The sequence below is a fragment of the Zosterops lateralis genome, assembly GCF_965231275.1.
Source record: "Zosterops lateralis genome assembly, chromosome: 3".
In the NCBI taxonomy this organism is placed as follows: domain Eukaryota; kingdom Metazoa; phylum Chordata; class Aves; order Passeriformes; family Zosteropidae; genus Zosterops; species Zosterops lateralis.
Genome location: NC_139764.1, coordinates 23,095,000 through 23,109,134, shown reverse-complemented (window position 1 = coordinate 23,109,134; position 14,135 = coordinate 23,095,000). Strand labels below are relative to the sequence as shown.

At 49.4% G+C, this 14,135-nt stretch overlaps 1 protein-coding gene across 1 annotated transcript; it reads left to right on the top strand.

Annotated features, from left to right (window-relative positions):
• Positions 1-1,442: 1,442 nt before the first annotated feature.
• LBH (LBH regulator of WNT signaling pathway) lies at positions 1,443-13,461 on the top strand. The gene is made up of 3 exons (XM_083856715.1): positions 1,443-1,610; positions 2,371-2,473; positions 10,961-13,461. The coding sequence occupies exons 1-3, from the start codon at positions 1,585-1,587 to the stop codon at positions 11,159-11,161; spliced, it is 330 nt and encodes a 109-aa protein (XP_083712841.1). The 5' UTR covers positions 1,443-1,584; the 3' UTR covers positions 11,162-13,461.
• The last annotated feature ends 674 nt before the right edge of the window (positions 13,462-14,135 follow it).

Genomic DNA, 14,135 nt, shown 5'->3' with positions numbered 1-14,135 from the left:
CAGCCTCTGCACACACCACCAGGTACTGACCTGGGCCATTCAGCATCAAAAAAGCATTTCATAAGTCAAGTCTTTGTGTTCTTTTAGTGCAGAAATCAGCAAAGACAGTCAGTGTGAAAGTGTGTGTCCGAGGGGATGCAGCAGGGAGAGGGGGTCCAGGTGGACAGACCAGCAAAAGAGAGGGAAACTGTTTCCCCAGCACTTTGGAGACTCGGTTGTCCTCTTATTCTTTTCCCTGACTCCAAACTTTGTTATCAGGAGGCTCAAGGAGGGCAAAGGGACTGTATGCACTGAGTCCCCTCTGCTGCCTCCCTCTCATTTAGCCTTGTGGAAGGCCACTGGTGGCCCTTTGCAGGGAGCTCACTCGCACCCACCTCAGTTTCCCCACGCTTGCAGGGGCTCGATCGGCTCCTCGCAATTCATTTTAATGTGGCACAAAGCAGCAGCTTGCCCGAGCCTGATGTGGAACACCCACATTACGCTCACATTATATAATATGAATCTAAGAAGATTAAATTATCCGGTCTGAGGAAACGCATGCACGTCTGGATTTATACATTTATACACAGTCTGGAGGGGAGCTGAGGGCAAGGCTTCAGACATACTGAACCCGTGCCTTTTTAGCACTTAAAAAACAGGGCAAACAGAGTGTATTTGCCCGTGCTCAGACACGTGTGTGAAGCAGCAGCAACTGTGTGTTTTGCGTTTGGAGGAAACACGAGAAGCGTTTGTAAACGTGTGCTTGGTTATCGCTGTGTTGGCAAAGCCTGAGCAGCAGCATGGAGCAACAGGTGGAATCCAAACAGCCCCGGCACTAAACCTCACCTGCCAGCTTACGGCAAGATATTGCTCCCTGGGAAAGTAAACAGAGGGGGGAAACTGTCTCCAAAAGCCCTGAGCATCTCTCAGCAGCCTTGGAGAGCCTGGCCCATCCTATGGCCAAGAGCCCTGCCCTGCAGGCAGGTGCCCCGGGGCACAGCCCTTTCCTCAGGCTGCACAAAGTCGGGAGCCAAGCTGAGTTTGGGGCGCCCAGCCCTTTCGCCCAAAGATTTGCCTTCCAGAGGTTTTATATTGGGAGGGGAATGCAGGAAACGTGCTTCACCTGCAGCTGCCCACGGTGCTCCTGCTGCCCGGGCATCTCCTGCGCCTTCCCGTCATTGATTCACGTTGTTTTGCTAAATATAGCTCAGGCCCATGAGCCCCTGCCCGGGCCGCGGGGATGCTCGAGGTACCGCCGGACAAATGGACAAATGGACAAATGGACAAATGGACAAATGGACAAATGGACAAACGGACAAACACGCACCCCACACCTCCCCCCGCAGGCGGCGCGCGCCGAGGCCATTCATGAAAAAGTTGACGTCAGGCGGGTGGGCGGGGCCAGGTTCGGGCCACGCCCACCGGGGCTATTTAAGGCGGCGCGGCGGCGGGCGCGGGGCTCAGAGCGGGAGGCGGCGGCCGAGGCGTGAGGGACGCTCAGTCGGTACCGGGCATCGCCGAGCATCGCCCTACCCCGTCCCGCAGCGCCTGGGTGCCCCTCCCGCCACCCCCCCCCCAGCCCGGGGCAGCCTCTGCTGCGACTTCATGTCTGTGCTGTGTCCCCTGCCCTGGTGAGTGGGCGCTTCCCGCAGGGGGCGGGCGGGGGGATGGCGGCGGTGCCCTCACGGGGCGCTGCCCTCACGGGGGGCGCTTGGGGCCCGTTCGGCCGCCCCCTGCCCCGGGAGGAGGCCAGACAGGCCCGGGGAGCGGTTCGGGGAGCGGTTCGGGGCCGTTGGCGGCGGTTGTAAGGGTCGGGCGGTGCGGGATGGATGAACCGCTGCGGGAAGGGAGTTCGCTTCACTTTCCGCCGCTGGAATTGCCATTAGGGCCGTGAGAGCCGGGCTGGAATGGGCGCCGCGCGCTCCCGCCGGCGTGGAAGTCCCCGAGGTTGTAGAATAAGTCAGTGGGGATCTAAAGCACATCGACTTGAGAAATAAAAAAAAAAAAAAAAAATTAAAAAAAAAAAAAGAAGAAAGAAAGGAAAAGCAAAATCGCCGCGCTCGCACTTTATTTAGTGCGGGTTTTTACTCCCCCCGTCCCCGCGGGGCAGGGCTGGAGGAAGCGCAGTTAAAAGCGGAGTTAAAAGCGAAGCGGAGCTGCCAGAGCGGCCCCGGGTGTGCTTCTCCTGGGGGAGAGCCGGGGAGGTGCTCCCGGGGCACTGCATGTAGCTCTGGCTTACCAGGGACTGAGCTCTTTCCGCTGCCTTCCAAGGGGGGGCAGGAAGGAAGGGACCAGAAATAGACTGCCTGCAGCCTCTCTGCTGCTCGCTTTGCCGCTTGAATCTGCTGCCGGAGCCCCTCAGATCACCGGAATGCTGTCTTTTGTCTTCAGCTCTGATTATCTGAGATCCGCTGAGATGACTGAAGTGATGATGAACACCCCAGCCATGGATGAGATCGGGCTAAGCCCTCGCAAGGATGGGCTGTCGTATCAGGTAAGTGTTCTGCTGGCAGCTGGGACTCTAATCCCGTGTGGAATTGCCTGGACTAGACTGTGAGCTCGGTCTAACGCACCTTTCCATAGCCTGACCTAATAGCAGATCCTGCAGTAGTGAGAACTAGTCAACAGACTGGAATGTTTGCTTGGCAGGAGATGGTTGTCTAAAATATCACTCGCTATCAGTGTGGATTGGCAGAGGATTCTCTTGTTTGGAAGTGACCAAGCCCCTGCTCATTCAGCATTACTGGGACTCAGTGGGAGATGGGCTAAAGGAGGATTCATGCCACTCACTGGGCTGAGAAGGCTCTTGACATCTTTGTGACACAGCATACAAGCTGATCTGCTGAGAGCAAGAGGATGCTGTTTATATGGCATCCACATCTTTTGGATCTAGTTCTTGGTTTTCCTGACTAACGTGCCCATTTGAGAGGGTTAACAGTCCTCTGTAAGATAGTGAGGCCAGACACAGCCCAAATGAGCCATGAAATGTCACTGGAGATAAGCAATACCTGCAGGCACGAGTTGCATTCATTCTGAAACTTCTGAACAATGTAGTTAGCTATTAATCTCTAGATCAGTGGCTGGGGTGAAGAAGTGGTCTTCAGATTGAGCCTTAATCCTTTAGTCTTGATATCCCTTTCATTTCCTAGCCTGTAGTTAATCAAAGCACAAGTTGGGCACCTTAGCTTCCCAGCTCCACGGTTTTCTTCACTTCCTGGAGGCTGGTTGATGAGCTCTGACACAGATACTGAATGCTGGCAGATGACTGACATCTGCTCTGAGCATCGGGTCACTCTTCTGGCACATCCAGATGCAGGCTTCATCCTTTGCAGATGTTACACAACCTGCACAGAGGCACCTGCTCCAAGTGTGCATTCAGATGAGGTGCTGTGTGCTTGCATATCTGTGTCTGAAAAGGGAACTACAGGGCACCAGCAGTGCACTGGAGCATGAGATCGACTGAACTTTGGGCCACTGCTGAGGCCTCCAGCAGAAGCCATAGCTATATAGAGGAAAAGGGGATGCATTCCTTCTTTTAGTCAGGATTCTGGCTCTGGATAGTGCAAGTTGTTTGGTTTATAGCTGTGCTGTGCTTTCAGTACTTGAGTTGGTGGGGAGCATACAGCCTCTCTTACAGATGGAGTGCAGGGGGAATGGCAGTTGGTAAATCTGAAGCAATCAAAGTAACCTGCATGGGGTGTCTTTATGGGTCACCTTACAAAAAGGCAGGTCAAATGCCTCTATTTACCTCAGACCTAACCCAGTCAGGTCAAATGCCTCTGTTTACCCATCCAAATTCCCAGGGAGAGGCAGAATCTAGGTGCCCTGCTTGTTCTAATGATCACTTCAGTGAGATTCTTCCCCAAGTGCTAATGACCTTGATAAGTCTGCTTGGGCCAACTGGGGAACAGAACTGTTTGGTTTTGAGTGGATCACCTGAACATGTGAGTCATAAAAGCTGACGACTCATATCTGTCTCATATCTGGGCTTTTGCATCCCAGATCTATTCTCTTTAGTGGCCTAGTTAGAGATCATTTTTCCAAATAACTGCAAGGAACTTCACCTTGATGTGATGAAGAGTGTGGTGGCAGCAAGAGTAGAGGAGTTGAAATGGAACACCCTTATGGCACTAGCAGTGTGTGGGCTGTGTATGAGGTCTGCCTCTAAATCAGGTTAGTGTAAAGAGGATTGGGGAGCAGGATCCAGCCTTCTCTGGCTGCTAGGCTGAGAATATCACAGTATAAGTCAAGGTAAGTTGAAAGCATCCTTAGAGGGTTGAAAACTCAAATGAGACCAGCAAGGGCAAATCTGATGCAAATAGCACCATGAACTTTTTGTTCTTCCTCAGACTTTGGCACTTTGTGCCTCATCTTGCTGATGGAGAGAGTTTGGTACATGGAAAATTGTATGCTTGTCTGAGAGCTGTAGTGCAATAACTTAAAACCAGACAGGGCTAATGGAGCATGACTGCTCCTACACTGGGGCATGTTGTTCTAAGCTGCAGCATCTTCCTCCACTCATCTGCAGAGTCAGGCACTCACAGTGTAACAGCCCTTGGCTGGCTATGAGAGGCAAAAAATAAAGTGGACCCAGAATCAAGCTTTTAGCTTCAAAATTTTGTCTTGTTCCTTTAGTAGAACTTGAATTCATTTTACTGCAGAAATGACTTCAAACTGAGGTTCAAAATTTCCACCTTCAAGCTGTGTAGAGCAGGGACTGCCCGTAAGTTGGTCTGTAGGATGCTGCCTGTGAGACTGGGGACTGCTTCTGCCACCAGAGGCAGGCATAAAACTCTGGACCAGAGGAGCTGTTACTGCCCAGCAGCACTGCTGGAATTCTAGAGCACATCAGTACCTGCTGCAGACAGACTTGTCCTACCAACAGAACAGTTTCAAAGTCTTTTTGCTTTTACTTGGAAGTAAACTGAGGAAGCAAGCTCATACCCTGAGTATAAACTTCAGCAATCTGATTCCTCTGTCTTGTGGAGTTCACTGAACTTCTTGGCTCCTCTCTGTCTCAGTGGTTATGAAGGGAACTTGGGTTGTTGACATTTTTCTTCTGCATCTTCCACCCACTGGGGTGTCTGTCTGTCCTAGACATCAGCTGAAGGTCTGCAGTCTCCTCCCTGGTGAAGCACTGTGCCCTTTGCTGGGCTGGTCATCACTGCCTAATAGTGTGGAAACTCAGACTGCAGAAGGAATACCAGTTTTAACTTAGTTGCCTCCACAGGCTTAAGGCAAGCATGCTTTCTCATCATAGGATTGCCTTTTTTCCAGTTAATATGCAAAATACTTGTTAAGCTAATGTGCTAGCTTCAAAATCATCCTCTGTAAGACAGCTTTTATTACTGTATTTGTGACAGCAAGCTGCTGTCTGATCCCCCTGAAGATGGTTCAGCCAACAGATCTCAAGGGTCTGAGCAAAAGTGAGTGGTGAATTTGGGGCATGAGTCTCAGAACAGGGCAGCATAGACAAAACAGAAGATGTGACTGAAGAGATGATGTCATGCTGGGTCTTGTGCCTGCAGTGAGGAGCTATTTCTGGATCTTTAATAGATGTCCCATAATTCCTATGGGACTTACTAAACAAAAAACTCATAGAAATGCAGCTGATGGCTCAAGTTGCCCCTTGCCACAAACAGATGTGGCAATGGAAGGCTTCATGTACTTCCTGCCTGGCAATGTCCAGTGAGCCAGGCTGTTTCTGCTGCCAGCCAGAGCTAATGCCCTGTTTGCTGTTTCCCAGCCCTAGAAATACCCATTTTTTAAAGAGCCTCATCAGCTCTCTGCCAGCTTGTCCTCTGTGCTGTCTCCCAGTGGCATGAAAAATGCCGCTGAAACTGAGGCTGAAATTAATCATTTCGTGGAGCTGTTGTCAAAACAGTGCCTTGACCAGAATTCTGCCTTGCTTCTTGGAAGTGGAGCAGAGTCTGAGCACAACTGAAAATGCTTTAATGCCCCAAGTGTGTGTTCTGAGCAAAGGCAGAGTCCTGAGCTGAGTGTGCTGCTTTGCTGCAGGCTGGCTGGCAGGTGGCTCGCTGGTCCTTTAGGCTCCCATGTAGGAGACTGGCCTGCAGAGGCTGGGCTTGCCTCATGCCATCAGCTGAGGTTTGGTTGTCATGGGGAGCTTGAGCTCTTTAAGTCATGATCGCATCATGCTGGGATCTGTCTGGGTTAATCACAGCCACAGCTCGCTGGGAATCACGTCAGAGTGGCTGAATCTGGGTAAATAGGCTTAAGGCTCTATCCAGTGGCTGTGCCAAAAGCTTGGTGTTGGGGAAGTAGTTTCTGGTGAGTGCAACACCTCTTCACCAGCCCTGGGGAAGTGCTGGCTTTCCCAGGGAACTGAGGGCCTTGAGCTGGATCCCTCCAGTTAAACTGGACTGCCAGTATGTTACTGGCCCAAAGGCTGTTGGCTCAATGGAAATTGGACTTCCTCTGTAGTTGTTTTCTTGTCAGGTGCTTCATGTCTGTGCAGGGGAAGTCCTTCAGAGGTGCTGCTTGCTGCTGTGGAAGGTTTTGAGGCCAGGCTGCAAAAAGGTGGTGATAGCAAACGAGGCTGCAGATTAGTAGGTAGAGTCAATGTGTATTCCAGGGTCTGAGACCTGCATGAAGACAGAAGCAGGATATGGGATAAACAGACAAAAGCAATCATGTGCAGCTATGCTGTGCCACAAGTGTTCCACTGAAATCCAAACTGAGGACAGCAGCTTGTCAGAACACCTCAGAGCATGTTTTTTTCCTACCTACTTTGATGCCTTGTTTCTCTGAGGGAAAATGGTTAGATGTAGGAAGTTTCCCTGACATCATGCCCTGAGACAGGGCAGTATTTCTGTGGTGGGGAGTTGTTGTGGCTCATCAACCTGAGTCACACCTGCTGTGTACATACTTGGAGCTCGTTCTTGAGTCATGACTATTGTGTGAGTAAATGTGTGCATTGTAGCTGTATTGTAGTCCTCTAAAGAGGGGGCACAGAGAGATGACTGAAGTACTTCCTGAAATGAGCTTGCTGTGCCTCTCAATGGCACTAAAGTTTTATTTTCAGAACTTGAGTGCTGATTTGGGATTTGGAATATTGCCTTGATGTTGTTGAGGAGGCACAAAGTTCAGCTCTTCAGTCCAAGGAGGATGAGTGATGTGTCCATCCAGGATGTATCCTGTACCTGAAGTGGGATGACTCCAAGTGTGGACTTTGCAGTCTTGTACAGTGCTACTAAAATCAAGCAAAGCTTTCCCCAAAACCAGTAACTTAATTTTGAAAGATGTCATTGCTTTAGTTTCCCTGTAATACAATTTAAATAGTTTTCAGCCCCATGGGAGGGGAGACAGGCATTTTAACTATGGGTGTTGGTATGGAGTACACATGTGGAAGTTGTTTTGAATTTACAAGTGTCACTTGGATTATGGTAGTGCTGAGCTAATCTTCTTAATTGTCTGACATCTCTCCTGCTTTTGGTGTTTCTCCATCCCTGTTGAATGCTGAGGGAGGGTATGAGCCTCCCCAGGGCAATAAAAACTTTCCGTTATTATTGCCAAGGCTTCATCCAAGGATAGTAGAGCTAGATCATCTGAAACAGAGGCAAACATGATCTTCCTAAAATCATTTCAAGCTTTTGTTTCAAGTCCTGCTTTCCTCTGCCCTTTCCAGCTGCAAGGCAAGAGTTTGGATTTGTATGTGATCTGGGTAAGGTCATGAGGAGAGCAGTTCCCAGACATAAATCCAGAGGGGCCTGCAAAAACCAGTCTTGCTGTTAGCAAGAAGCTGTGTTGAGTAGTGTAAGAAGCAGCATCCATGTCCTCTGTGGATCTAGAGGTGTTGGATGTGTCGCTCCATGGCCAGGATTTGGGGCTCAGCCACAGGGGAGGCTCTGTGGAAGGAGTTGCAGCCCCTTGTGCTGTATCGTGCAGCTGAAGGGGTGGAAGATGCCTTTGAATTGCTGCTAAATTTGCTTTTAGGCAGCCATCACAACCAGTTGGTTGTCACTTGTCCCCCATCAAGTGACCAGGTCTGCCAGGGGAAGGCATCTACCTCAGGTGTGTGCAAGGTGGCTCCCTGTCATGAAGTAGAGGGAGAAAGAAGCCCATGTCTGCTGCCCTCTTTGTTGGGGGGAGGTGCAGAGCCTTCCTCCCACACTCCTGAGCAGGATAATGTAAGCAGAAGGGCTTGGAGGCAGCTATTGCTGTCCTGGCTGCTGTGCCAGAGAGTGCAGAGCTCCCAGGTTGAGCTGAGCTGCTGCAATTCCCAGTGTGGAGCTTGCTGCAAGTCAAGGAGGTTTTCTTCTCCCCATTGTCTAAATCTGGAGTGGGCCCAGATTATGGAACCAACAAACACAGCATGGCACTACTGGAGCAGGACAGAGAGCTGGTGCTTGCTTATCTTCTCCTATGAAGAGGAGTGGGGAGGCTGGTTGGGTTAACCTTCTCACTTGGCTTCCTCAGATGTTAGTCTTAAACCCTTTCTTCTTGGGCCCCTGTGCTTGGCCTGCTGTCACCCTGCCCATCACATTGGAGGAAATCTGCCTTTCTGTATTTTTTCCATTGACTGTCCACGCCCCTTCAAAATGCAGTTGCAACATCTCCCTTCGTGCTGCCTCAACGATTAAAAAGCATGACTTAGTGGAAAAAATCCTGACCTTCTTGGGTTCGGCCTGTCCTGCAGCTGTTTGAGATAAGATTGTGCTAGGGTTTTATTTTTTTTATTATTAAAAAAGCTGCACACCACATTTTGTGGATATTTGTTTGTAAGGAAATGACTACTACTTAGTTTCTGGAAAAAAAAATCTGGCAAGCTGTTTTCAAAGAAATAGCTCCAATTCGACCTAATGTGCTTAAAATAATAGCAGCCAAAGGTTAGTTTAATTATTATACTGCTATTTTTCTTCCATAGGAGGCTATTTTCATGACATTATCAGCTTATGTAACCTCTTGAACTACACCTTCTTTTCCATTGCAACCTTCTAAACCATGTAATGTCAAGGGTATTTTTTTTCCCTATCCTAGGTTTAGATAACTTGATGCTTAGAGCCACTGACTGTACTTTCAGTAATGCACTGTATGCCTGAAACTGATTTTATTTGGCCAAGCAGAAGCCACAAAGCTCCAGGAAACAAGTTGCTGTCTCACTGGTGCTGGGAGTGACTAATAGCAAGTAGCTCACACTGCAATGCCCAGGTTGATGGGTCTGTGTTCAAAGGACCTGAGCTGCTCCTGTGCACCTGAAAAATGTGAGTGGTGGGAGCTGGATTCTTGCACCACTGTCCCCTGGGCCAGATGAGCACATGCAAACAGCCCCTGATTTGTGCATTACCTTCTGTTACCTGAACTTGCATTAGATAGCAGCCCAATGGCTTTCTCAATCTGATTGCCACAAAGCTTTGGGTGTGAGGGAGAAGTGAGGCTGGACAGCAGAAGATTGAATATTGCCAAGGAGGTGATGCTGTAGCTAATAGTTGATAGGCTGAAGGAGGAATTGATAGGATGGTATTAACTTTTTGTGGCCAAGGCTTCCTAAGGTGGTGGGTACCCACATGATTGGCACAAGGAGAATGAGGCTTCATGGTTAATGCTCAGGGCTCCTGGATAGGGAGCCTGCTTTTGTAACTGGAACCACAAAGATCAAAGCAGATCAGATCTTGCTCTCAGACTGAGGCTGAGGCTGGCAGTGCTGCTCCCTGCGAGGATGCTCTTGCAACTCACTTGAATGCAGATGGTGTTCAAAGAAAAGTACAGCCACATGACTTCTCACCTGGCCTACAACAACCTCAAGGGGAAAATGCACTTCGTCGTTTTCTTCTTTGGGGTGTTTAAATGCAACTCTAATGTGAAATGGGCACTCTGATAAAATGGCTTGAAATCGCAGGTGGTGGTTGTTTAATCTTTGGGCTACTAACCAGGAGGTCTGGTAGCAAGTGGATTTTATCACCCAGCAGTTCCCTCCTGGATAAGCTGGGGTTTGAAGCTGTTCCCCCAGCAAGTTACCCACACGACCTTTTCTGTTCACTTTGCAATCTAGTCATGCAAAGCTGCTGCTAACACTGCACCAGCAGGTTTTTTTCTTTACTCACACTGGGCCTCAGTTCCTAGTAGGATCAAGGTGTGCATCACTGGCACCACCAGTGAGTGTGGGCCCTGGTGCTGCTGCACTGCATGAGCTTGTGCATCCGTGTGACAAGCAGTGGGTGGGAGGGAATGGTAAAGGTGCACCTTGGAGGGCTGGAGATCAAGCCAGGAAGGGCTTGTATTCAATGCATGAGAAATACAGTGCATAACTGCTGGCTATGCCATAGGTATCCCTTTCCTGAAGAAGTACAGTCCAGTCCCCAGCCCTTCCATAAAATGAGTGTCCTGCTGAGTTTCACTGCTGATGTGTGGTTCTGTAGAGTGCAGAATACTGCCAGAATTATCTCTAGAATGCAGCTGAGCTATTTCAGGCTGGCACTGTGGCCCTAGAGTGATACCAGACACAGGCCCTTGCTGCAAGGGTCTGGGCAGCTCTAGCCCTGGGTTGCCGTGAGCCTCCTGCCTCCCAGCAGCAGGGCCTGGAGAATGAGCCTGTTCTCATGTGCAGCCTGACCAGCAGCAGGAAATGAGATTCTCTGATCGAGATAGCTCTGTGTGCAAACTCAAGAGCATTAATGCAAAAGCAGGGTGGTGGGGGGGAGCACGAGGCATTTGGATAAATATCCAAAAGGGCAGATACCTATTTGCTGAGCACTATCCAAGCAAGCGCGTGCTTCGGGAGCCTCTTGGGCTGTGCTCATTTCCATTACTTGGAGACTTGAAAAGGTTATTTACAAGTTCAAGAGTGTTCCCGTCACTCAGTGGTTGACTCTGTGTCCAGACTAGTCTGCCCTGGAGACCTAAATGTCTCGAGCTGGGTTTTGGCTGAGACTGTGTGTGTGCAGCCCCTCTCACAGGCTGTTCCTTGGCTCTTTCAGTGTGACTACAGCCCCTCTCACAGACTGTTGCTTGTCTCTTTCAGATCTTCCCCGACCCCTCAGACTTTGATCGCTACTGTAAGCTGAAGGACCGCCTGCCCTCCATCGTGGTGGAGCCCACGGAGGGGGACGTGGAGAGCGGGGAGCTGAGATGGCCGCCCGAAGAATTCCTCGTGCAGGAGGAGGATGAGGAAGAGGAGGAGGAAAACTGTGAAGACGCAAAGAAGGACAACAAGGAGCAATAAATGGCATCTGAGGAAAGGCAAGGGACTGCGGCCTTCTGAAGGAAGAGCCACACTTTCTTTGAAAGTCTTTTTAAAAAAAGACAAGTAAAATTCTGCACCTGCGAGATCTTAGTTTTTTTGTATTCTCTGTATCGAGAACTGAAGCCCTCGGTGTCACCAGACCTCCTGAGGAAGGAAGTAACGCAGAGAAATGTTTGCTGTTCTCGAGATCATTATCTGTATTTTTCCGAGGCGGAGGCAGCAGTGAAATTCCAAGCACATGGCAGAGAGTGACCACACGAGGACTGCTAGAGGGGGGAGCTTGGGAAGGGGGAGGAAGGTTGGAGGTGGCAGCATTTGGCTGGGAGCTGCCTCTGGCTAAAAGCATGAGAAGAGAGCCAAAATATCTCAGATTTGCCTTTCTTACAGCTTCCATTTTGTGTGTTGGGGGGGTGGAAGGGTGTCCATAGCGAAGCATGGCTAAATGATCTAGTGACAGGGGGCCTGTAGCTCTCCCTGGTTCGGCACCTCCTAGGGTCAGGTGAGCGTCCATAGGAGTAGTCTGGTTTCTTGCTCTCGCTGTTGAGCCTGTTTTCCAGCCACTTTTCCCAAAGTTACTTTCTCCCCTTGTCTGCCTTTAGACTCTTCAATGCTGAGCTGCTGTATTTGCAGGATAGCGTTAGGCTGCTGCTTGTCATCTCTCCTGCGACGCCCTAGCTTATCTTGCAGGTGGTGAGCATGAGGTGATGTGCACCGGATGTAAAAAGGTGCTTCTGTCTGCAGCAAGAGCTCATGTAGGTTTGAACGCCTCCAAGTTTTCTCTCCTGTTTGCTGAGGCTGCTGTGGGTGGTCTCATCTTGTATGGTGCCCCAGGCCTGAGGGTGGAGACTTATTCCTCCTTGTTTTGGTGTCCTTGAGGTTGTAGGGTTTTGTGTCTCTTAACTTGCTGGTCAGTGGGCTTGAAAGGGCTGGGGTGGGGGGTTCTCCTCCAGCTCTGCACTGCAGGGCCTCCTCAGTGCAGGACAGGCTGGTGGGGAGTGTTGTGGGGAGGGCTGCCAGACCTGGGGGTCATCCAAAGACGAAACACCAGTTCTAGTGTGGATCACCAGTGGGGTTTGCAGGATGGGCTCTGCTGGGAGAGGATTAGCCTGGGTGTTCCTGAGACAAGATGTGTTCCCGCTTCTTAGCGAGGGTGAAACATTCATGGTTGTTTTAATAAAATATAGACTGGCTTGTGAAGTCTGAGTTTGTCCTCTCTTCACCATATCCTGCCTCAAGGAAAAGGCCAGTCTGCTGCCAGACAGGGTAACCTGCTGCTTTCCTGGAAAGGGATAATCTTGCAGCTTTGGGGACCAGCTTGGGAGCCAGTCAGTCTTGGGATATAGGATGAGAGCAGTTACCACCTAAACCAAATCTGGGGTCATGGAAGAGAAAAAGAAATGTCAAGGCCTTAACCAAACTTCCATAATAATCCCAATGCCACCCCCCTTTGCTTATAACTGGTTCCATTTTTAAAATCTATTTGGACATGTGTGTATTTGTATTTTTAATACCTCATGAGTAGTTAAACGCTGGTGGGGTTTGGGAACTGCTTTTAACATATTGGCAGGATTGTTTTAGTCTTGTCTTGCTTGTGTTTCAACATAATGGCAATAATTTATCAGCTCTGTGATGAAACTATTTTTTGGACAGATGGGAGTTTGTAGATGAGTTAGCACAAAGCAGGAGAAATTCAGTGTTCCTACACTGCAGCTGGCCTCTGGTCCAGCCGTGCAGACCCAGTCAGGCACTCTCCCTGCCCACCTTGGTGGATGGTTGATCACCGAATGGCCATGATGTGGTGATTCCATTTTCTCTAGTGATGGATTCAGCTGTTGTGTCTGTAACACTTGTTCTAGTCTTGCTGTCATACTGGAGTGAGCTTGTACACCTGCATACCAGCCAGTTGTCTTATTTCTAAGTGTTACTCTCTATTTGGTCTCTACCATCTGTACCACCAAGTCAAAGCTCTGTATCAAAGATATTACCATGTGGGCAGCAGGGAGATGGCAATCCTTGGACTTCACACCTGCTGTCTGCCCTAAAGACTTGCATATTTCTGTCTGCATCCTTTTTTTGGAAGTATTGTGTATATTTCTATTTGTTGTTGAACGTATCTAAAGAACAAAGCACTCCAGTAAAACTCCTCCTGTTGTATGATATACATTCTATATTTCTGTAATTCTTTTTTGAGCCTCAGGGAGAAGCTAGCATTTTTTTCAAACTACATTTTTGTCACTGTGACAGTTGTAAATAAAGTTTGAAAATGCTTTCCAAACATACTGGCTTTGTTTTCACTGCAAAAGTGGGTTGGGATGGTCAACCTTCCAGATCATGGCTCCCAGTGGAGCCTGGAGATGCTGGTTTCATACTGGTAGCTGGCCTCAGATCATGCCCTATGGCTTTGGAAACCTAAGTCAGCTCTGAGGGGCAGCACCTTTGCCTTCCATCTTCCTGTGGTTGCTCATTGCTGTGTGAAAGGCTGCAGCAAACTGCTGCTCCAGCTCATTTGTTCCTGAAAAAAATCTGTATTTATATCTGTCATCTACACCTGCCCCCTTACCTGACCTTACAGAACATGAAGTAACAGAGAGTAGAAGCTGTTCACAGCTGCTGTTAGTTGTGTTCCCTGTGCATGCTCTTCCCTGCCCTGAGCAGCACTCAGGAAGACAAGTCTTGCTGTCCTGTGTGCTTGTAGGGTCTCAGCTGAGCTGCCCAGGGTTGTCTGTGTTGGCCCTTTTGGGGCCAGGGGTCAGCTCTTCCTGAGAAGTTGTCTCATCACTCACCAATGGCCATGTGCTGCAGTTTGTGGCGCTGCTGGAGGCAATGGCATTTCTGAGTGTGAGTCTGAGCTGCTTTATTACCAAAGCACTGTTTTGGGTGTAGAAGTCTGACCACGCCAGAATTCAGTAATTCAAGCTGTGTACTTAATGGGATTAAATTTTCCACTCAAACC

Excerpts from the sequence above, each read along its gene's own strand:
- LBH (XM_083856715.1), top strand. The coding sequence starts at position 1,585 with ATGTCTGTGCTGTGTCCCCTGCCCTG. Across the intron at positions 1,611-2,370 it reads GTGCTGTGTCCCCTGCCCTG|CTCTGATTATCTGAGATCCG; the intron begins GTGAGTGGGCGC and ends TTTTGTCTTCAG. Across the intron at positions 2,474-10,960 it reads AGGATGGGCTGTCGTATCAG|ATCTTCCCCGACCCCTCAGA; the intron begins GTAAGTGTTCTG and ends TGTCTCTTTCAG.